This window comes from Papilio xuthus, unplaced genomic scaffold, assembly GCF_000836235.2.
Source record: "Papilio xuthus unplaced genomic scaffold, Pxut_1.1 DF825946.1, whole genome shotgun sequence".
Taxonomy (NCBI): Eukaryota; Metazoa; Arthropoda; class Insecta; order Lepidoptera; family Papilionidae; genus Papilio; species Papilio xuthus.
This window is the reverse complement of record NW_013532703.1, coordinates 11779088-11803004: the sequence shown is the minus strand read 5'-3', so window position 1 is coordinate 11803004 and position 23917 is coordinate 11779088. Positions and strand designations below refer to the sequence as shown.

Below are 23917 nucleotides of genomic sequence, written 5' to 3'. Positions count from 1 at the left end.
AAAACTTAAGATTTATTTAACTTTTATTTAATAAACTTACTTTCTTAATTAATTGTAATTAATAAATAAAATAATATGTAAACGTCTTTTATTTATAAAAACGAATTAGTGTAGTAATTAAAAGCGGTTCTTGTAATAACACCATGTGTCTTCGTATCGTATTTTCCCTTTCAACTACTCGTTTCCATGGTTCAAAGAAAAACTCAATAATTGGGTGTTTATCGGTTTTTATTTATTTATGTCAATACAAATATAATTATATAATTAATGTTTGCTTAACAAACTTATAATAAAAACTTACACATCTATAATTTTTAAAATGTTTTCACCAAAATACTTATTGACGATGAAATATAACAAAGATATAATAAAAGGGCACACAATTTTGTAACATAGTTTTGCAATGTTGAGTTATCAATAACAAAATTACATTCACAAATCCGTATCGAAGCTACAATAATTTGTTGTGTGCTTACAATTGTTATTAATAACGAAATCAATTTTAAATTAAAGAGAAGCGAATGACCCAATAATAATTGCATATGTTTTCACCATGAGCCACATTTTTGGTATCAAGGTTTTATATTCAATAAATCATAAAGAAAATAGTTAATCAAATAGCTAATGCGATTAAACAATTTAATTGTACAAATGTCGATTTTTTTATATTTTTTTTACCCAAAAATAAAAAATAAAACTTTAAAGTACATTCGTTAAAACTTATTCCTTACTTTAAATTGTCTTATGAAACTAAAAATGATATTTTTGGTGACCATTACGGTCCATCTCTTTCAATACTAGAAAAGAGACGTTTTTATGATTTTCACTAACATTATAATAGTTACAAATTAAATATACGCCAGATTAATCATCGCCGGCATCATACGATGGAGAGTTAGGAGAATAAGTAGGTGAAGTTGGGGAGTAGGTAGTGGTTCCCCCACCTGAGGCCGGGGAGTGCACGCGGGAGGTCGGCGAGTAGTTTGGAGATGTTGGAGTATACGTTGTCGATGTCGGTGAATACTTAGTAGAAGACGGCGAATAGCCCGGAGACGAAGGTGAGTAATTAGGCGAAGAAGGAGAATAATTAGGCGATGACGGGGAATAAGGTGTACTTGACTGGTGCTGAGGAGACGAATGTGAATACGCCGGACTGGTTGGTGAATAATGATGGCTCGTTGGAGAATATTGTGGGCTTGTCGGAGAATATGTTGGACTTCCTCCAGCGAGAGACGGGGAAGTCGGCGAATAATTCTGCGATGTCGGCGAATATTGTGGCGACGATGGTGAATACTTTGGAGAAGATGGTAAATAAGCTGGAGATGTCGGAGAATATGACGGACTCGATGGAGAATAGGCGGGACAGTTTGGTGTATAATTTGGCGATGATGGCGAATAACTCGGCGACGTTGGACTATAAACTGGACTGGTAGGCGAATAGCTTGGAGAGGATGGCGAATATCCTGGAGACGTCGGCGAATACCCAGGGCTCGTCGGTGAGTAGGACGGGCTTGTTGGTGAGTACGAGGGACTCGTTGGCGAGTAACTCGGCGAAGTGGGAGAGTAGCTGGGAGAAGTAGGTGAATATGCCGGACTGGTGGGAGAATAGCTCGGCGAAGTAGGGGAATAACTGGGTGACGTCGGCGAATACGAAGGCGATGTCGGCGAGTAACCTGGCGATGTTGGCGAATAACTTGGGGAAGTTGGAGAATAAATTGGCGACGTCGGAGAATAGTGTGGCGAAGTCGGGGAATACGAAGGACTGGTTGGTGAATAATGCGGAGATGTAGGATTAGATTGTATAGGAGAAGCTCCTGAGTAAACCGGACTAGTCGGAGAATAAGACGGGGAAGCTCCCGCGGGGGACGCATAAGGTGACAATGGTGGTCCAGGTGATCCTGGTGAACCTGGCTGTGAAGACCAGGCACTGTAAGCTGGTGAGAGACCAGAAGCGTCCGATGCACCAGATGGCGAGAACGACGGACCACCAGGAGTCATACTACTGCCAACTGTAAAAAAGTAAAACATAATTAGATTTTGTGTTATTTTAAAACAAATTATAACTTTAGGTAAATCAAAATTGAAATGTAATTACCTTGACCGGGTGACCATACACTGCTTCCATACCCTGGTGTGTTCTGAGTAGACCATGGTGTCATTAATGGTGTCATAGACGGTGTTCCAACACCAAAGTACATTCCTGCACCAACACCCATGCCTACGCCAAGACCTCCCATTTCCATTCCATGTTTACATTTTTCTGCATCAAGTAGTAAGTCAAAACATCCTGAAAATATCGCAAATTTAGTTAATTTATCTTGATTTAAATGTTGATTTAGTTCGAAACAAAGCATTAAGGAAGCCGATATAATTCTGTACAAAATAAGAATATCTTACCTGTCCCCATTCTGGGCAACTGTCCCATGATTATATTTTCTGATACTCCTCTCATTGGATCCACTTCGGCATGACTGGCTGCGTCTAGTAAAACGTCCACTGTTTCTTCGAATGAACATCTCATTAGGGCTCCAGTGTCTTGTCTGTTAATGCCGTGACGGGTGATAGCCATGAGGTGACCCTTTGCTGTCATCACGTCACAAAGCAAAGCAAGATGGCGATAGTTTACATATAGACCGTAGAACTGCAACACGGCATTCATTTCCTTTTCTACTGATTTTCGCACAGCTTCGATACCAAGCACTTGGAAAATTTCACAAATGTCGTTAGAAAATGTTCGTATCGGATCAACGTCTCTTTCGGAAAGGACTTTCATAAGTGATGTACCATCAGTTTCCAGTAGCCATTCAGCGATTGCCTTAAATTCACCTTGTTCCGTGATAATAATTCGCTTTTTCGCTTCAGTCTGTGGTAAATGCATGTATACCTTGGCAATAGCTTCAATGCCTTGAAGTGTCATGTCAGACAACATATTGGCTTCAATACAACGAAGGAACATGTCATCTTCCATTTTGTCAACAGTCTCTTCATCATTATCTTGGAATTTACTCTCTTCGTTATTCATAATTCTTATACGAAGTACAAGTTTCTCAGCGTTATCGTCGTTGAATATGCAGTTCAAATCATCTCCAAAACCGGCATTAATTTTTTCTGCAATCTGTTCCATAGTCAATTTCTTATCCGTCATCCTCTTGCGATCTAATTCAATACGCAAGAGCCAAGGCGATATCTTAGTGGGATCGAAGTCAGGCATCTCATAGTAAACATTAACAAATTCTTGATCTTCAGCAATAACTGTATTTTGTGGATCTGGGTCATAGTAGATTGCTGTATTTGCAGTAACCTTTCGTAAAGTTGTATGTTCCAATCTGCAGAGAACATTCTTAGCTTTTTCAGCGTCTCGAGCGGCGCCACCCGTCAGAAATACGGTAAGAGACGGCGCTTTTGGTTTCTTAGATATGTTAATGATTTCCTTCAATCGCGGTACACCAAGTGTTACGTTTTTGGATGATACACCAGCAAAGTGGAAAGTGTTCAATGTCATCTGAGTGGCAGGTTCTCCGAGTGACTGTGCAGCTAAAGCTCCAACCATTTCTCCTGGATTTACTTGAGCCTGCTGGAAACGAGTTTCGATTTCTCCAATAAGCCATTCGAAAGCTTCACTGGACAAACGGTATTCTTCCGATACAAATTTCGTACACAATGTTGATCTTACTAAACATTGGAACAGAAGTGTAGCATTCTCATTGGCCTGCTTAGATAAGCGATCTTCTCCTGCTACAATAACACATTTCTTCAACAAATCTTTCACTCCTTGTATGACCTTGATAGGACTTAAGTCCGTTGGCATTCGTTTGTTAATATGGAAAATCTTCTGTACATTCCATATCATTCTCTTGAAATTACAAGGAAGTACGACCTTGGATTCACCGCTAGGGAAGATTTGTCTCAATATTTCTCTGTCCTTTGATAACTGCTCCCATTCACTTTCAAGATCAGATATTACGTATCCGGACTCGGTCAACTCTTTAATAATATCTTCGTTGAAAATTCGTTTCAGGTATCTCTCATTGGAAGGATCAAATTTGAATTTCTTTTCAAAAGCTTTGTTGGACAGTTTCACAGTAGGTAAGTTCTGGAATTCTACAGTTTCTCCAGCCAGACCATCCTCGCCATAACGTAACTGAATCAATTGCCCGACAGAGTTACGGACCGTTCCATCGTAATGTACCATTACGGACTCCATAGCCTTTATCAAACGACGTTGAATGTATCCAGTCTCAGCAGTTTTCACAGCAGTATCAATAAGACCTTCACGACCACCCATAGCGTGAAAATAGAACTCCGATGGTGTCAAGCCGGCAAGATATGAATTTTCTACAAAGCCTCTGGATTCAGGACCGTAATCGTCTTTTATAAAATGTGGCAATGTTCGCTTTCTGAAGCCAAATGGTATACGTTTACCTTCAACGTTTTGCTGACCCACACAAGCAATAACTTGAGATATATTAATATTTGAACCTTTAGAACCTGCAACTACCATAGCCTTAAGGTTGTTGTACTCAGTAAGAGACTTCTTAGCTGAACCACCAGTTTTGTCACGAGCGTCGTTTAGAATACGATTTACTTGATTTTCAAAGGTCTGTCTCAAAGTGTTACCTGGAGTTGGCTCCAGTTCCATATTATGAGCTTTCTGTATAACTTCTATGACATCATCTTTGGCCTTTACAATGGCACGCTGAATTTCTTGGTATGTTTGTGGATCAGCAATAGTATCACCAATACCGATGGAATGGCCCTCCAGTAACAACCAATTATTGATAACCGTCTGAATATTACCATAAAATCGGCCAGCAGTTTCATGGCCTAACTCCAACATACAAATGTGAAGCAAAGAACCTGCTGAAGCACCCAATGATTTCTTACAAAGGATACCCATAAGCAATTCACCATGTTCCACAACAACTTTTGTATCACCTGGTGATATCCATTTATACGGTCCATCATCTTCTTCATCGGGATGGGTTGAGTGTGTTCGTATCATATTTACATTTCCCGGAATGATTAAAGTAAATATCTGTTTACCAGTCCACAGAGGTTGTGGCTTCAAAATACATGGCTGGGGAATCTTACCATCCCATGTAGGTAAGAACATAAGGAGATTCATAACTTGTTCTTTAGTGAGAAACACATCTCGTTTTGTCATTTTCCTGACAGCAGTTAATGTATCTTGTACAATACCCATAACAGGTTTATTTGCTTGTGGTGTAATAATTTGTCGAGGTGTGATATGAATATTTTCAACTTCTGCACGAGTTTCCATAGACTGTGGAACATGTAGATTCATTTCATCACCATCAAAATCAGCATTGTAAGGAGATGTACAACTCAAATTCATACGGAATGTTGACCAAGGTAGCACTTTCACCCTGTGACCCATCATACTCATCTTGTGGAGGGTAGGTTGCCGGTTGAATATAACCAAATCATCATCTCGTAAATGTCGCTCAACTTTGTATCCATACTGCAAATGTAGATCCGAAGGTTTTGGATGGAATCTAAGATCAATTCTTTCCCCATTATCGCGTACGATGTATTTAGCACCAGGATACTGAGCATTTCCTCTTCTAACCAACTCTTGCATTCTGTCAATATTAAAAGGGGTGACAAGCTCTGGGAATGTTAAATTTTGAGCGATTGACCGAGGTACACCAACTTGATCGATACGTAAATTTGGATCAGGTGTAATGACAGTACGAGCTGAAAAATCTACACGTTTTCCCATAAGATTTCCTCTTATTCTTCCTTCTTTTCCTTTCAGCCGAGCTTTGATCGCTTTTAGAGGTTTTCCAGATTTCTGCATGGCTCTGAAAGAAATAAAAAAAAGATATAACTTTTTGGAATGATTACAAAAATTATTATAGAAGTTTTAGCCTAAGAAAATAGAAAACAATGATGTGTGGAGGCCTATATAAATATCAAATGTCAAACAAAATCATGGCATTTAAAGTTATTCTTACATCCTGGTCAGGCTACAAATATTAATATTACATGTTATTATAAACTTAGTACCACTCACTTAGGCATGCCCGGCATATCATTGTCTACAAATGTGGCTACATGAAATTGTAACAATCTTATGTTTTCAGCAAGAACATGAGCTGCAGCACCCAGCTGTTCATTCCTCATCAATTCATTATTTGCCTTAATAATGTCAGCAAGTTTATGAGTCAAGTCATCTTGATTTTTTGCAGCACCAAACATGACAACAGCTGGTCTCACTGACAATGGTGGTACAGGCAAAACTGTCACAATCATCCAGTCCGGTCTGGCAAATTTGGGATCCATCCCCAATATAAATGATTCCTCATCTAAAAAACATGATCCAATTAAAAAACCATCCAAGAAGTTAATACTATTTTTTTTATAAAATAACAATTATTCAATATAAAGAAATAAAACAACACATGGGTAAAGTTTTGTAATGGTTATAAAGTCTGTTAAGTTAAAAACCTTTATTTTGTTTTCCAAAAAAAAAAATTTGTACCTGTGATGTGTTTGAGTATCTCCCACACTCTCTCCGCTGTTATTATTATTTTCTTTTCTTGTGTATCTTCATTTGCATGTTTCCATTCAGCAGTTAGATCTAAGCCTTGACGTCTAATAGATGGTTGGTAGTGACCACAACCTCCATGTCCAGACCCTCTTTTACCTTCTTCACCTTCTTTGCCAATATCCATGTCTTCACCACCCTCGCAAATATTTTTACCTTTGCAAAGGTCGTACACATATGTCAATCTCTTACGTGGCTGTCCCTTTGATTTCATAACTACTTCTTTTATCTTTGGATTTGTCTTAAAATAAAAATTGTAAGGTTATATACGCTATGTTTTATTAAACAAAGTAATATGTAAAATATAAAATAATAGTAAATTTACCGGGTTAACAAGCAGTTTTGAGCAGTAGAAACAAACACATCGCAAGATTTTTATAGTCTTTGTAATGAAACCAATGTGAAATACTGGTTTAGCTAAATCGATATGTCCGAAGTGACCAGGACACTCGGTCATATTTCCAGCACAGGTTTGACACCTGGCATTCCTGTCAATCACCCCCTGTCGTGGATCCATAAGTCCGCCAAGCTTCGGCCTTCCGCCTTCCATAGTTTCGGGAAAGCGAATGCCCCCTTCGGTGACGGACATACGTCGCTAAAATTTAGTCAATAGTGTAAAAAAATCATTGTGAAGTGTTATCTCGTTAATGTCGTCGTTACATTCTAATGTTGTACAAGTTATTATAAGATCACAAAACTGAAATTTTAATAGCAGTTTATGGTAAAAAAAGGTCTTATTTGCGATTATAACGGGAAATTCTCTATACTTTGATAAGGAAAATTTACATCACATTTACGAAAGTGCCATGAACAAATCAATGAACAGAGCAGGAAACAAAAAATATGGCAAACACAGGTTTTACTACTTCCAACGTAGAATTATATACTATATTTCGAAAATTTCTGTTTATAGCAATGTTTTAAGAAAACTTACGATTTCATCTGGTGATAATATACCAAATTGTACTCTTTTAACTTGGCGCAAAGGCGCCTTCGAATCGTTCGTGGTGGCCATTTTGAGCACAAGAGCGACATGTCACTGCACAATCTGCACATAGTGAATACCAGTGTTGCTACTGAAATTTACAAGAACAACTTTTTGTTGCGAAGTCGTCACTTTTTCAGTGTTGCTGCTATAATAACAATAAAAATGATGGATTTTATTTTATTGGAAGTCTAAAAAGATTTATTATTTATTTTTAACTCGAAATATTGTAAAAAATAAAGGACTATTGTAAAATATACATAAAAGTAAAAGTTTTAATTTGAAAACTGACACGACGGATGAGTTGAATACTATTTGGCAATGTCGGTTATTACACTTTTCGATTGGTAGTAATTTCCATGGAACTGCAGATAATTCTCTTAAGTATAAAAAATCGATTTGTACTTTTATGGCTCTGACCTCTAAACTCTCGTTATTCTATTAAATATTAGTCAGTATTGCCACGCCTCAACTTATTAAAACTACTAATGCAAAGCAATTTTAAGTAGTGTTTTCAACTTAAATATTGTTAAGGTCAATGAAACAATTTACTATTGATAAAGCACATTTTAATATCATAAAACATAATTTATGAAGTAACACTTTATATAACTACATATTTATAATTTTTGTCTTTATTCGTATAATGATTAATTTCTGCAAATAAATTATTTTAACTTTCTAAACCAATTGCTAAAATAATGTCATAAAATACTGATACAGGTTACCATGGAACATTCTCAGAGGTAAAGCAACCGTTTTTTACACACCATATAACAATTATACGATGGGCTAGACTAGATATTGTAAACTTACAATTTGAAAGTTTAGGATGGAATAGTTAATAACTAGACAAATTGAAACAAATACCATTGCAATACCTGTATCAAAAACAATACAAAAAGTTGATAAAACTAAGTAGCAATTGATTATTTAATCGTTAAGTCTTAAAAAGGTGTATACAAAATATAAACAACGTTCCATAAAGTAAAGTCCAGAGTTTAAAGTGAATAAAATTTGAAAGTATGTTTAACTTTTTCTAAGATATTAATGACATCTGCAACATGCCCTTTGGCCAAATATACATAAAATTATATAATTACTATAATTCTAAGCAGTACTATACTCACTACACCGAGTATTTTAACTAATAAAAATAAAATTATTTCTACAAATAACTATGAAAATCAATACAAAAAGCTACAAAAATGCATATCACTAGCTAATTAAAAAAAATTCCTACCAAATGGGTATGTGAGTAATTTCGAGATATATGGCAATATTCATTCAAAAATTAATAAGAAAACCGTTGGAGATCTCCTTAAAAGGTGGAAAAAGTTATATAACATTTTCGGAGTCGATTTCTCCCTGTTCGACAGTCATGTACATTCCTTCCTCTTCGTAGGTAGAGTCGTGCTTGGCCAATATACGGAGTAAAGGACGAAGTTTCATCCACCACTGCTGCTTTGGTATTCTCTGTCTGAAAGTCAAAATAGTACATGTTTACTAAGGGTCAACACTGATTAACACTGAATAGCAGTTTGCACTCAAAATCTGGTCAACAGGATGCTAAAAGGGCATGATAATTTATAAATACTTATTATGTTTTATACATACCCACGATAATCATTACCCTCCTGTCAGTTGGACAAAAAGAAAAATATTTATTTTGATTGGTATGCTACAGATTACTTACGCGAAGTTAGTTTGCGCTTTGAGATCTTCAAGAGGTGTAAATTTATACTGGCGCTTAACAACTCCAAGTAAACAAGCGGAATCAGGCGTGTTGGCAGGCCCCTTCTGAATGTTTTCTACTAGCCAGTGCAAGCACTTGGCCGCCATCTTTGTTCCCATGTTGCGATCGAAGGGCGTGGGGGAACCTCCCTGTTGCATGTGACCTGAGTGACAAATTGTTAAATATTATCACAGAATTCAACTGCTGCGACATTTTTATTGATATATGTATAACAATATTATACCCTGTTTACATCATTCCAGCCTAACGAGCCAACTCTGTGTTGGATTCGATTGCTGGACTGGAATAATGTAAACAGTGCATTAAGTTCACTGCAGTGTTATCAATTAAATTTAAAGAAATTTTATTTCGATAGGATAAATAGATTGAGAAAAAAAATATTCGATGGATTTTGTATTTTTTCATAGTTAGATTTTGAAAATGATACTAACCAAGGACATTCATTCGAGCAGTAAAGAGGCCTTTGCCCTCTTCAGAATATAAGCGGTAAATAAACTCAGTATTGTAGTTGTCGTTTGCCTTCTCGTTGCGCAGGATGAGGCCGCGCTGGATGCCGCCCGTCATCTTGGACGCCATGTGGTACACGTCTTGCTGCAAGTCCTTGATGGAGAACTTCTCCTCATAGATATACGCTGCGTCGGCGCCTCCCGCCAAACCTTTTCAAAAACAAACACTTAATGGAACTAAGAAATAAATCTTAAGAGTTTCTGAAAAAATATCTTATTTATCTTATTAATTAAATTATTATTTGAGGAGGATCATATAAAAGAAATTACCAAATTCATAGATAACATGGTAAAAATATTAAACGTACCAGCCAGAGTCGCTAAGTAGCCGCAGTACCCTCCCATAGTCTCGATCACGAAGACACGGCGTTTGGTTCCCTGAAAGCATAATTATACGGAAAATATAGAAGGATATTAACGTAGTCCATAGTTAAAGTAATAAAAATTAAATTTAACATCTTTAAATTGATGATTCATCGAAGTACTAACTTGAGCAGATTGACGGATACGATCGCAAATCTCTGTAATTTCGTTAAGAGCCGTGTCTGCGCCGAGAGAGAAGTCAGTGCCGGGCACGTTGTTGCTGATCGTGGAAGGTATCACGACCAAGGGGATACAGAACTCGGGGAACTGCGACCGTGATTCATACAACTCCACACCTGCTTGATACGCCTGAAATACAGAAATAAATACATAAACACATTTCTTTTTTAAAAAAAATTATATCAAATTGAATGAAGATGTACCTCGAATCCACCGATGATAAGGAGACCTTGAATATTAAATTGTTTGATACGTGCAGCGATCTCCCCCTTCTTGTCACCAGGTAGAGTGCGCTTTGTACCTAAAAAGGCGCCTCCCTGAGCCACCCAACCGGTTACGTCTGACCTATATAGGAATGGCAAAAAGATTATTTAAAAAGTGTTCGCGAAACTGTTTAAATAACAAGTCAATGTTTTGTAGAATTCGATAGTTAAGAGAATGAACTTTGCAAAGCGGCAATCTTAACTTTAAAAGTTAGTTTTATTACTGGTATGATAAAATAAAAATAAATTACCAATCCATCTTCACGATGTTTCCACTGATGAACCCTTCGATACCATCGTGTATTCCCAGGACGGTGTCACCGCGATATATGCAGTTCCGTACAAAGGAGCGCACGGCCGCGTTCATGCCACACGCCGGCGCACCAACGTGCATCACGGCTAAAGTGTAGCCTTCCTAACAACAACAAAACAAAGAATTACTTACCACGAGTTACCACATCATAATCGATGTGATTTATCGATTAACACTAAGCCGATTCTTTGTCACAACACTATTTTTATTGTCAAAATTGACATATGTATTTGTTGTCTTGATAAATTATATATTTTTAATGTTTGATTAAATAATGAGTAGAGTTGTTAGTGACTTTTTATTTTTACTTACGGATGGTTTACCAGATTCATCAAACGCTTCCTTAGGGGGTTTCAAACGGGTTAACATCTTGTATGTTTCTAAGTTGCGTGCAAAACTGCGCCCGCGCAATTGTACCGCTAAATCCCAATTCTTATCTGCCATTGCCTACAAAAATGTAACATCATGAATCAACTGCAATAATTTAAATGCAAAATCCATAAAACTGTAAGAACTTAGCATACCTGAGAAACTGCTTTAGTTCGACGTACACATTCCATAAGAGGTAGACGCACAGCTTGATTACCATCCAAAGTAACAACACAAGACTCTGTTTCAGGGGTGGCTTCCATCAATGCCATAACAGCTTCGGCTCCCATACGACAACCCTGTTATAAGTACTATATTTATATTGTTACTGTTATTATACATAGATTATATAAGATATTATCCTAGCAGTAGTAGAGCCCATAATTGTAAGTAATTTGTAAGAAAATTATGGGAAAGGCAGTGGTTTTTGAGACGTATAGGATATGACGCATCTATGGGCAACGGTTGCCTAGCTAGTATATTACGAAATCAGGTTGCTGCTTGTTCGTTCGTGTTACGTAAAGTAAACTACATGCAGATTACATGATTAGTTCTAATACTTGCTTACCAAAATTCTGTCAAATGCAGATGGTGAACCACCACGCTGTACGTGACCCAGTACGGTGATACGCGTGTCTTGTTGAAGATTATCCACAACGACTTTCTTCACAAGCTCGGCTGTGATAGGTTTTCCTTCACGATCAATTGCACCTTCCGCGACTATGATAATATTAAGACGCTGTCCCGATTTTCTTTCCTAAATTATTTAATCGCAATGATATTTTATATACTATTAAATAAATTAACTACAATACATTAACCCGTTAGTAAAAAAAACAAAGGGATTGATTAAGCAATATGCATGTAGCATCGAATAAAAGTAACATGCACATGCTGTTTATGCGAAGTGTTCTTCGGCTGTATTGTTTAAATAGGTTTATTTCTATAATATTATTATTAAGCATATTAATCATACGTACTACCATTGTCTTTGTATCAAATCAAGTAAAAAAGCGATTTTAAGGAATCACCTCACCCAAGAAGCATTAACTGCTAACACACAATAAAAGCTAGAAGAATATATAAATCAAAAGCTGCAGCATAAACTAAAGATTTCAGGAAAATAAGAAGCTAACATAAACAAAATAGCTTTGAATCCAAAACAGATTATCGAGAAGAAAATAATAAAGTTAATCCAACAATATTGCCAATTATTTGCCATGTAAATACTATTGTGTGTTACAAGTTACACAGTGCCACTCAATTAAATCTGCATACCTGCTGTAATCTTTTGCAAAGTTTTTCAACCCAATTATTGGGAACAGGGTCCTCAGGGATAAATACTTGGTCTGCCTCGCAAGCCAGAGCAGCCACTAATGCCAGATAACTGCAACAAGCAGCATCCGAACATAATGGTCCATGCATATGAAGCCAATTAGGATGTGAAATATGAAGTAGAGGTGAAGATTTTACAGATCAAATTGATTTCCATAACTTGACTACTGACAAATGCCACAATTATAGATTATGCCATAAATTTAGAACAGTGAAATGAAACATTAAAAAGTGATCCTGCTCCCATAAATACAAAAAAAATATTCTTGCCTCAGCTATCTTTGTACACAACTTTTTTTCCCAATTGAGGGGCGCTGGGTCTTCGCAAATAAAACTATAAGTAGCATCCGTACAAAGTGCTGTATAAACTGCAAGAAAACTAAAGGATTTGTAAGTCAAGGATAGGAACCAATAGCTGTGTTTGTAACAAAAAAAGGAAACAAAAAACAAGGGTACAATGTTTGCTAGCATCGCTTGCCTGTTCTAATTTATCACAAAGTTTATCTCTCCAGTCAACTGAAGGTGGCGCTTCTGGTATAAACACAAAATCTGCTTCTGATGCCAAGGCTGTGACTATAGCCAGATATCTATTTCAATATATAACCATTATTACATGTTCTATTTTTGATTATTTTAACAAAATCAAAATAATATTTAATCTTACCCGCAATGTCTTCCCATAACTTCCATAATAAATGTTCTTTGATGTGAATATGCAGTGCTTACAATGGCATCAATAGCTTCAATAATACGATGCAACGCAGAATCAGTTCCTATTGTCATATCTGTACCACAGAAATCATTATCAATAGAACCTACCTAGAAAAAATATTATAAATATACTTTTCTATTAAAAAAAATTTAGGTACAGCACACTGACAATGCAAGTTATGTTAAAACTCACCATGCCAGCAATGTGTAGATATTTATATTTCTCTCTTTGATCTTTGGTAATTTTATTATTTGCCAGTAACTCATCCAGCAAACTAGACCATTCCTGACGGAAAAGATTTGCTCCTGTGAGGGACCCATCACCACCAATCACAACCAAATTAGTTATACCACGCGTCACTAAATTAAAAGCAGCTTTCAGGCGACCTTCTCTTTTGCTGTAATAAAAAGATGCCTTAAAATCTAAGACTGTTTATAAGACTTTTCATACAAATATTATACTGTTTATCCTAAGTATAACTACAAAAAATTGTTTACAAATATTCTAAATAATACTTTCGATATTGGAAAATGTAGATATAATATCATATCAACATAAATAATTAGCAATTGTTTGGATAATCTAAACATAGAACATATTCCACCATGTGTAACTGTAGTTGCAACATGAAACATATGCCTTTTATTAAAACAAAGAAAGTACTATACACACTATACACTAACGATACTTAACAATTGAAGATTATAAATAGAAAACAAAAGAAATACTCACATGAAGTCCATGCACCGTGCGGATCCAATTATAGTGCCACCTTTATGAATTATAGAGCTAACGGATGACCAGTTGGCTTCTTCAATGTTATCACCACCATCTACCATTCCTTGGTAGCCCTCGCGGATAAAGTAAACTTTACAACCTAAATAAATACCCATTCGTACCACCGACCGTACTGCGGCATTCATGCCCTGAGAGTCGCCACCACTGGTAAAAACAGCGAGGCCCTTGCCCTTATGGGCACCTCTCTCAATAAATTTTTGTGTTGATGCTATATCCATTTTTAGATCTGATTACAAAGTATCACCTGAAAATGTAATATTAATTGATCAGTTTTGATCAATATTCATATAAAACCAAAAAAAATAACACCCCACTGTTTCAAAATATTTTAACATGTTTTGAACGTTGATTTAAATAATATAGGAATTATATACACACCACAAAAAATTTAAAACCGTTTATAAAATAAAGTACGTGAGAAGGTGAACTTATCAAGGTGACCTTTACTTGACATGAGAGGGTAAATAGGTTTAGTGATGTGACATGAACTTTATTTTAAAATCGATTTCTACGTGAATCGATACTTCAATCCCCCGAAAAGATTGGCAAATATTGACAGCAGTTGGTATTGGTATTATAATCTGTGTTTAAATCTACGTTGGTGGTTTATGGTTTATTTAAATATTCTTTGACATAGACCACAGACCTCCTATTTTGCTCTTTGATTTTTAATTTGATGGAAAATAGTGGAACGAATAGAAAACATTTTACAGATTTCCTATGTTTATTTTCTCTAAGCATTAACTTCCAAATGTTGTGATACATATTTCTTTTCCAAGCTAGCTACATAATAAATATAGATAACATGTCGGCGGAATCTGATATGGAATATTCGGACAACGATGGCGACGACTACGATTACTACGGAGGACAAGACGACTGTGACATGGAAACAGTAGATCGTAGTAAAGCCGACCCGGAATATTTTGTATTCTCTTGCTTAAAAGTAGAAGAAGTAGAAAAATTGCTAAATGAGTCTATTGAATTACTTAGCAATAGCCTTCACATAACACCTTCGCTTGCTAAGGTATTTTTTTAATTATGAAATTTCCCATTAAAATTGATACTAACCTTTTGTAAACTCAGTAATACGGATACTTTAAAATATTTCAGGTTATTCTGCATGCATATGAATGGAATGCTCAAGAAATTATTAACAAATATAAAGAGAATTCAAATGAAGTATTAATGTACAGTCATGTAAAGCCTAGAGTTCCTTCAGTTCAAGTCTATTCAAGTATAAAAGTGTGTGCCATATGTGCCACTTCACCACCTATTCATAAGTACAGTGCATTGGCTTGCGGACATTACTTTTGTAATGAATGTTGGACAACACACTTTGAAGTACAAATAATGCAAGGTATTACTCTTACTCCTTTTCTTATGTATTTTATTTGATTGTAGTTTTCTAAAAATGTTTAAAATAAAACCATTACTATCCTACAATTTATATTTCTAGTTTAAATACTTTATTTCTTTGCCTGTTCAATTTAATTGCTGTAAGGAAGCAACATGTCTTATGAGATTTCTTAAAAGATAAAGATAGGGAGAGTCTATAAGTTTTTCTATCATACCATACAATTGTAATTATTATTTCCAGGTGTTTCAAATAATATACAATGTATGGCACAAGAATGTGAGGTGTTGGCGCCCGAGGACTTTGTTCTTTCTCATGTAACAAATCCGACTCTGCGAGAGCGCTACCAGCAATTCATGTTTAAGGACCACGTGAAGTCACATCCGGAACTGAGATTTTGTCCTGGTCCAAATTGTCAGGTTTGCAAATATTTTATTAAACCTTTTTACATAGTTACACTGGAAAACACTCACAAAATAAAACAAAACTATAAATGAAAAAGTCATTGTATAGATATATAAATTTTATAGTTTAACCTATCTGCTAATAAGTCTCTTAGTAAATATCTTATGAAAATATTTTATTTGCAGTGGATTTATCACGCCGTTGCACGGGAAGGTGCTCGACGTGTTGAATGCTTAGGCTGTGAGTTACTGACATGCTTCACATGTGGAGCACCGCATCATGCACCCACTGACTGTGCCACCATTCGCAAGTGGCTGACAAAATGTGCTGATGACTCAGAGACTGCTAATTATATTAGTGCTCATACAAAGGTTTGTAACACAAGTCACAAAATTGAATATAAAAAATTCAGATTTCCATTTAATACAAATCTGTCACTTTATTATTGAAGAAGACAAACAATTTCTTATGCTTACTTTTTAAAAAATGTCTAAAAATAATATTTATATTTTTGTAGAGGTGGCATCAAAACATTATGTCATCTCTATATAAATCATGAGTTTATATTCTTTGAAAAGACTATTAAAAGTAAAATTATTTTTCTTTTTTAAATACAGGACTGTCCTAAATGTCAAATTTGTATTGAGAAAAATGGGGGATGTAATCATATGCAGTGTGGGGCTTGCCGATATGATTTTTGTTGGGTCTGCTTGGGGGATTGGAAGTCTCATGGCTCTGAATATTATGAATGCAGTCGCTACAAAGAAGATCCTAATTTAATTAATGATAACCAACATGCTCAGGTAAGCTACTCACATAGATAAAAGCAATATTGCTAGGAAATTCAATAAGACTAAATATAGGAACAAATTTATGAATAGAGTGTATCTAAATTTATAATTAGTTCCATATGTTTATGTCCACTTTAAATATTACTTTGTTCAAGGGTGCTTCATTGGTAACTTAAACTACCTGTTTATATTTAAAATATTAATAAGTATTGTGATATAAATGAAACTTTTTTCTAATTTCAGGCTAGAGAAGCACTTAAGAAATATTTACATTATTATGAACGATGGGAAAATCATGCTAGATCATTGAAACTAGAAGAACAAACTTTAGCTTGTTTAAAAACTCGTATCAATCGAAAGGTAATAGAAAAGGAACATCTATTCTGTATATTATTAAAATGATTCGGACAATTTTTTTTTGGCCAAAATAATTACGTAAATATTTGCTAGTGAACCTGATTACTATTAATCATAGTATTTTATTAATGTTTTGCTTGTCACATCTCAGTAAAAAGAAATTGATTGTTAGGTAATGGCAGGAGAGGGTACCTGGATAGACTGGCAATATCTTTGGGACTCGGCGCGCTTGTTAAAACGGTGTCGCTACACACTTCAATACACATACCCTTTTGCATATTATATGGAGGTTGGACCAAGGAAGGAACTCTTTGAATACCAACAGGTAAAAATAAAAACTCTTGTCTACTCTAATCAAACATAGAAAAACCTCTGTCATCAACTTTCTAGTGGCTTTAGTTATAATATTATAATTGTTAAATAATTAGACTTATTGACGAAGAGGTGGTATTCCCCAAAATCTACATATTTCTATGGGAATGTATGGCGAAGAGAAAGGTATATCAGGACCAAAATGGAAGCCTGTGCTCTCTGTCTACACCTCTGGAATACAGGCGTGATTTATGTTGTTTTAAATAACTTTGTTATTACATCTAGGCTCAGTTGGAAGCTGAAATAGAAAATCTCTCATGGAAGGTGGAAAGAGCGGAGACGACTCATCGCGGGGACTTAGAAAACCAAATGGACATCGCTGAAAAACGACGAACGACATTGCTCAAGGACTTTTTAGAATTTAATACAACCAATGCCTCTAGTAGTAAAGTTTAAGGAGCATCAAAGGCATTTTAATTTAATTTATATGTAAAGAGTATGTCAATGGAGGATCTTTGTATAATAAAAGCTAAGATTTTTTTTGCCAAAGTATATTTATTAACATGGATTTGCAATAAAATAGATAATGCTGTGTATGAATTTTTATTTTTAACTTTATAAATTCTGTATTAGTTCATACCAATTACACATAATTATTTTGCTGTTGTGTAGTGTACTCAAACAAAAACATACATTGTTAACTCAGTTTTTCCAAGGATGTTAAAAGGAATGACAAAATGTTTTTGCACAGTGTCGCGGCAGTGAAAACCTACGGTAATAGAATCAGTTTGAGAACGACGATAGGCTTTAAAAGTAGTATTTTAGTAGGTAACTATTGAATTTATTATTTTACATTAGTCATTTTGTAACAATAAAAGTATAATTGCTTTAAATTCGCTTTTTTTTCTACCATATGCCTTCCAATCAAAATCACAGATAAACTGCATTTTACTGCAAAATTGAGAAATTCTTAAAGATTTCTCTTCACACTTCCTTACTTATTTTAAATTATAACTTCACTATATTTTCACAATATTACTTCACAATTTTCACAAAAAATTAAATTATGTACATATTATAATGACATATAATTTTACTTTTGCTTTAAAAAAATTCTAAGAAGTTTTGCAAATACCTTAATTTTACTTTCACTTCATTTAATTTTAAAACATTTTCTCTGGAAAAAACGTTTCGATTATTAAACTGTTTCTAATCATAGATTATTAAGTAAGGGTAGGTAATAATGTAACTTAACTTCCGCGTTGTAAATGCTATTTTAGATCATCCAAATAATGATAAACGTCAAATTATTGTTATCTAATTGCAATATTTGATTTTATAATTTCAGTCATAAATTATACTCAAGTTCAACATTTTTACGAATCTTATAATCAAAAGTAAATTTAATTAAAGCACTGCTTTGGCGCTCCAAGTGCCAACTCGGCCGTCAACAAACATCACCATCAATTTCAGGTTGTTGACGTTTCACCGCGTAGCAAGTGAAAGTGTCACGTCAGTTGAATTACTGTCAGTAATTTTTTATTCTTATTTCTGATTAACTGCAAGAGGCTGCCTAGTGGTACGGTTTTCATTTAAATTGCTAAAATCTGTGTTCTATCAGTGATTTGTTATTCATAGGAACTGTGTTCCATTGGTATTTAAAGTGAAATACACAATACGGATATTGTTTTAGGTTATTATCAAGAACGATGGGTGTAAAGCCTGCAATTGGGAGAAAATCTAACAAGAACCCACCGATTTTTAGCCACGAATTTGTAATTCAAAACCATGCCGATATCGTTTCGTGCGTTGTTATGGTTTTCTTAGTCGGTCTAATGGTCCAGGTAAGTGTAAAACGGATGCCACGTAAGCTAAAAAAAAAATTTTTGAATAGTGCGTAAAAATTTAATTTTGTTGCTTTGCAGTCGACAAGTCCTGTTGCGAGTTTATTTATTAGTCTACATCATAATGTCAGTGGTACTGAGCCAACCAGGGATGTGCCAAAAGGAGAGCAATTCTTGTATGAAGCTGGTTGGAAAGATATTTGTGCAGTATTTTTCTACTCACAAGTGTGCATAGTAATGCATGCTATCCTGCAAGAGTATTTCTTAGATGTAAGTAGAACTTTACCTTAGCAGAATTATTTATTTTAATGATAAAAAGAAAAAATGATACAGTTAATATGTTTACTTTTGTTTTTAGAAAATATCAAAGAAATATCATCTTTCTAAATCAAGACTGAGTGCACTAAATGAGTCTGGGCAATTGGTTGTGTTTCACCTTGTAACTCTGTTATGGGGCGGTGATGCTATTCTTCGTGAAGGATTTATCTTCAACATTTCATACCTATGGGATGGTAAATATTATTTCTATTCTTTACCATAATAGACTGTTATATAAAAGATAACTGTTAAGATAAGCTTTAAATATATGTGATACTGATAAGAACTTTGAATATTGAATACTCTGTTGGTGCAGCAACCCACAGTAAGCATTGCCGTCCGACACAAGGTTTTACTTGATCACTTAGAATATTAACCAATGTTATTTTTAATAGTATTTTTTTTTTGCAATGATAGTATGTTAAAACCTTCTTTTATTAAAGGTTACCCTGATCACCCGATGAGCTTCCTTTTGAAGTTGTGGTGGGTGGTTCAAGCTGCATACTGGGTGCACACCATTCCTGAATTGTACTTCCAGAAGGTTAAGAAGGATGAATGGGCCGGTCGCATCAGACATGCTGCTGCTGCTTTCGCTTTTGTTGCTGCTGCATATGGATTCAAGTAAGTTTTCCTAATGGTTTTATCTTTGAAATAAATGTTTATTAATATTATTCAAACTGTACAGAATGCAATTTTTAGGCTATATGTGTTTAAATTTGAAAAAATTGTAAAGAGTTATTGCGAAATAGTAAAAAGTGATTGTATTGTATTATTATTGTGTTGTGATATTGTATTTTGTAATTACTTTTTTAATAATGTAATGAAACTTATAATGTTACTTAATCTACATATTACATAATTAGAATGCAATATGTAATTATGTAATATGTAGTAATTATTTTTTCCATTCATTTAAACATAATAAGTTTTGAAAACATTGCATTTGAATATTTTATTTGTGTTCATTGTTTGTAATTTGAACAATTATAAACCCAATTTAGATTCCAACGCGTAGGAGTCTGCCTCATGGTGCTGCATTCCCTGGCCGAGTTTGTTGCTCACAGCTACCGTCTCAACACCATCCTTAGAGGAGAACGTGAAGATTACTTAGACAAATGTATGTATTCATTTCAACACAACATTCTACATTCATTTTGAAATTATAACTATTGTACATAGAGACTAAGATACATTTACCGAGCTGAAAATTGGATATTAGTATTAACTGTTGAAAATAATACATTAGATTTTAGTACAAAGCATGTTTGATGATTTACTCACTGACACAGTTGTCAGTTGATTGGTGACATGGACATATGTTATTTTCCTGACTGACTGACAAGGTTGTTGGTGACTTGTAACATGTCTGTGTGACAGTCCTGAGCGTGGTGAACGGCGCGGTGTTTGTGACGGTACGCCTGTGCTCGCTGGTGCTGGGCGTGCTCACTTTCTACTACGGACTGGCGGGTGTCGCGCCCCTCCTTGTGCGAGTCGCTGCACTCTCTGTCTTAGTAACATTCCAGGTAAGATATCAATACAATGAACATCTCTTATGTGAGTCTCTTAAGGGATATATTCAGTTTGATCGGGCAATAGTCCAAAATATTGTTTTTAGTCTGACGTTGATGTGACCTAATATGGTCATATTTGTTAAAATCATGTTTGTTTTGTGAATGAGAATGTAGGGTGATCTTTCTAGAATACATTGTGGTTGATGTAAAATATATGTAGTTGCAGGGTTCACTTGAATCAGTAAATTTTGAAAAAGTCTATATTGGGAGTCTATATTGTTATCGTAATTGCTTTCATAGATATAATTAATTAAAATTCCGTTAACAAATAGTGTGAATTTACTTTCCAGGTGTTCTTAATGTTCAACTTTATCACGGAGGCCATCAAGCAGAGGCAGGAAGCTCGTCAATTGGCGCTGAGCAAGCCCAAGAAGGAAAAGAAGGAGAAACCTAAGAAGGAAAAGGGTAAATATGTCCTTTTTATACAAAAATCTTTATTTCAATTTGCTTATCTTCTATATAAAAAAATTATGAAGTTTTTTTTGAATTGAAATTTATATTGCATTAAATTTACAGTTAAAAAGATCCCCGCCGATGATTCTGACTTACCCGAAGTGGATCAAAACACGAACAAGACGCTGAGGCAGCGGCAGGCGGCAGTCAAAGCTAAGTGAACACGCACAACCTAACTTAGCTAAGGAAAGTTAGCTTGTCCCCATCCCGATTCAATGTAGAACTATACACGATTTTTTTATATATGTAACAAACTGAAGCACAAAATTCCTAGTTACTAAAAATCTTCCATATGTATAAGGAATTTATTTAAAAATTTATGTTAAAACTTCAATTGTAATCTAACCGCATTTCATGACATGTAACGTAATTTATTTATAAACATAATACGCAGATAGGCACAATAACGTTTTTTTTTATATTAAATCAGTACAAAATATTTTTTTTTAGCTTTCCACTTTTATGGTCTTGTTTTAAATGACATCAATTGATTAATTTGACAGTTAAATCGACAAAGACTTTAATTAACTATCTTTGACTATTTAAAAAATTAAATCCACAAAAATATATTTTAATATAATTCCACATATGACTTTCTTACATACAATATCTGTAAAAACAAATAAATATGTTTCCATACAAGTTTCTAACACTCGTATTAATTCTAATTAATAATACAAATTGTTAAAGAAGCTTGAAATAAATGTGATTTTTATTTGGGCCTATCTCTGTACGTAATTTATTTTAACCAGTTTTATATGTGTTTGTGCTGTCTATGTATTCAAAAAGCTGCATTGTCTGAGTAACACAATATTGTCGTAAAATATAGTGGATACAGGGTTGTAAAAATATCTCTTTTAAAGTGTAAAAACTAAAAGTCTAGGTTAAAATGTTGTTTGTATAAATATATTGATAAGAAGATATACTGTGGCGATGTATGTGCACACAACATTATAAATTCCATTTGATAATTTTTGCATTTTTAATACAATTGATATAAAACAATATTAAACATTTATTCAATGTATTGTGGATTCCAATTTTAAATTATTTTATGAATATTTTTCGTGATAGTTACAATTTTAAGGTATTTTTTATTTTTACAGAAAATAAGGCTAAAGCCATGTAAAGTTCGTTTATTTTTTTTTAAATTTGGTGCTCTTAATATATATTTTGAAATTGTAATAGTAAAAAATTGTTTATAAGTGATTTTGACATGCGCTGACTGATTTTTTTTGTATGGGGATAAATTATTGAAACCTAATTATTGTTTATATTTGTTATGCAAAAAGAACGGCGTGAAATTATTCTTCCTAATTGAAATTATGCTCATTACTTATCATATAATTTTCCATGAATGTTGTCAATTTAAAAAGCTTCATTGTATTTTTTATTTCATAATAAATTTTGTAAGAATTTATTTCTTAATTTTAAATTGATTTTTTATTTTATACCCTTACATTCCTAAATTCTATCAGTGCTTTTAGGAGCCCCGCCTAAGGAATAGTTGTTGACGTTGCCAAATATTTTAGCGGCTCAGAATATTGCATACGTCGCTACGTAGAATATTTAAATATAACGGGATGAGGAAGGAAGGCACTGCATAAATTTCTACCCAAAAAAGGTACGGAGTAATTTCCTATGTAGTTAAAACCGATTGAAGTTAACTTGGTGTATCTCGAGGGACATATCAGGTTTGCTCACTTCAATTTTGTCTGTACGTTTCTGGCACCAAACCAGAGGCAAACCACTTGAAAATTAGCAGACATCGAAGTACAGAATATTTTAAAACTCTGTACAATTTTTTTTGACAAACTACCGATCGAGCATAGATATGAACATTCGGATACGGAATACTATACTGTAATTAAGTCTAATAAAGTATATACCTTGAGGTTCCCTCCTGGAATGATATTTGATAATTTCACATTTGCGGTGGAAACAAACACACTATGTCATGTTAGCAAGATGCAATAACATAAGTTAATGAGATTTACCTTAACGTATTTATACAAAGAATAATACCTAACTATAACATAAATTAAAAATAAGTACCAACCGCGTAAAATCCGAATATAAAATAAACTGTCGTGTTAATTGATCATTGTTTTCTTCATTTATGTATGTGATGTAATAACTATTGGAATATGAGTTTTAAACAATATTCCTGGCAGGTAAGATTTTCCTAATTAAGTTTTATGCTATAATTATTTTTGTAACGATTCAGAATCTTCTTTCTTTCTGTAATCATCGCAGTAAAGGGTCAAACAGAGATTCAAATGACTTCATGAGACTTCCGTGGTGACCGTTTTCTTTTATTTTCGTCCATTGAACATTCTTGCCTTTTAAAGACCTGCT

At 34.5% G+C, this 23917-nt stretch overlaps 4 protein-coding genes across 6 annotated transcripts; 2 read left to right on the top strand and 2 right to left on the bottom strand.

Annotated features, from left to right (window-relative positions):
* Positions 1 to 288: 288 nt before the first annotated feature.
* On the bottom strand, positions 289 to 7628 carry RpII215 (RNA polymerase II subunit RpII215). The gene is made up of 7 exons (XM_013320997.1): positions 7506 to 7628; positions 6897 to 7166; positions 6506 to 6812; positions 6038 to 6329; positions 2398 to 5825; positions 2096 to 2287; positions 289 to 2009 (listed from the first exon to the last, which is right to left on the bottom strand). Exons 1-7 carry the CDS (start codon positions 7584 to 7586, stop codon positions 865 to 867), a joined length of 5715 nt encoding a protein of 1904 aa, XP_013176451.1. The 5' UTR covers positions 7587 to 7628; the 3' UTR covers positions 289 to 864.
* A 482-nt stretch (positions 7629 to 8110) lies between these two features.
* Positions 8111 to 14617, bottom strand: Pfk (ATP-dependent 6-phosphofructokinase). Of its 3 annotated transcripts, none has more exons than XM_013321398.1 (15): positions 14530 to 14617; positions 14086 to 14395; positions 13546 to 13750; positions 13306 to 13460; positions 13120 to 13228; positions 11875 to 12063; positions 11462 to 11605; positions 11250 to 11384; positions 10876 to 11039; positions 10565 to 10706; positions 10308 to 10490; positions 10127 to 10196; positions 9744 to 9968; positions 9253 to 9454; positions 8111 to 9036 (listed from the first exon to the last, which is right to left on the bottom strand). In XM_013321398.1, exons 2-15 carry the CDS (start codon positions 14367 to 14369, stop codon positions 8895 to 8897), a joined length of 2349 nt encoding a protein of 782 aa, XP_013176852.1. In that variant the 5' UTR covers positions 14370 to 14395; positions 14530 to 14617; the 3' UTR covers positions 8111 to 8894. The 3 variants fall into 3 exon arrangements, with proteins under 3 accessions (XP_013176852.1, XP_013176853.1, XP_013176851.1); XM_013321399.1 differs by lacking the exon at positions 13120 to 13228 and adding an exon at positions 12912 to 13020; XM_013321397.1 differs by lacking the exon at positions 13120 to 13228 and adding an exon at positions 12585 to 12693.
* Positions 14618 to 14793: 176 nt separating this feature from the next.
* Positions 14794 to 17917, top strand: ari-2 (E3 ubiquitin-protein ligase ari-2). Its single transcript, XM_013320365.1, has 8 exons — positions 14794 to 15178; positions 15265 to 15511; positions 15752 to 15927; positions 16099 to 16284; positions 16531 to 16716; positions 16948 to 17064; positions 17234 to 17386; positions 17659 to 17917. Exons 1-8 carry the CDS (start codon positions 14957 to 14959, stop codon positions 17827 to 17829), a joined length of 1458 nt encoding a protein of 485 aa, XP_013175819.1. The 5' UTR covers positions 14794 to 14956; the 3' UTR covers positions 17830 to 17917.
* Positions 17918 to 18840: 923 nt separating this feature from the next.
* TRAM (translocating chain-associated membrane protein 1) lies at positions 18841 to 22738 on the top strand. The gene is made up of 9 exons (XM_013321761.1): positions 18841 to 18952; positions 19067 to 19217; positions 19299 to 19487; positions 19576 to 19729; positions 19979 to 20156; positions 20537 to 20652; positions 20913 to 21058; positions 21397 to 21511; positions 21623 to 22738. The coding sequence occupies exons 2-9, from the start codon at positions 19083 to 19085 to the stop codon at positions 21718 to 21720; spliced, it is 1131 nt and encodes a 376-aa protein (XP_013177215.1). The 5' UTR covers positions 18841 to 18952; positions 19067 to 19082; the 3' UTR covers positions 21721 to 22738.
* The last annotated feature ends 1179 nt before the right edge of the window (positions 22739 to 23917 follow it).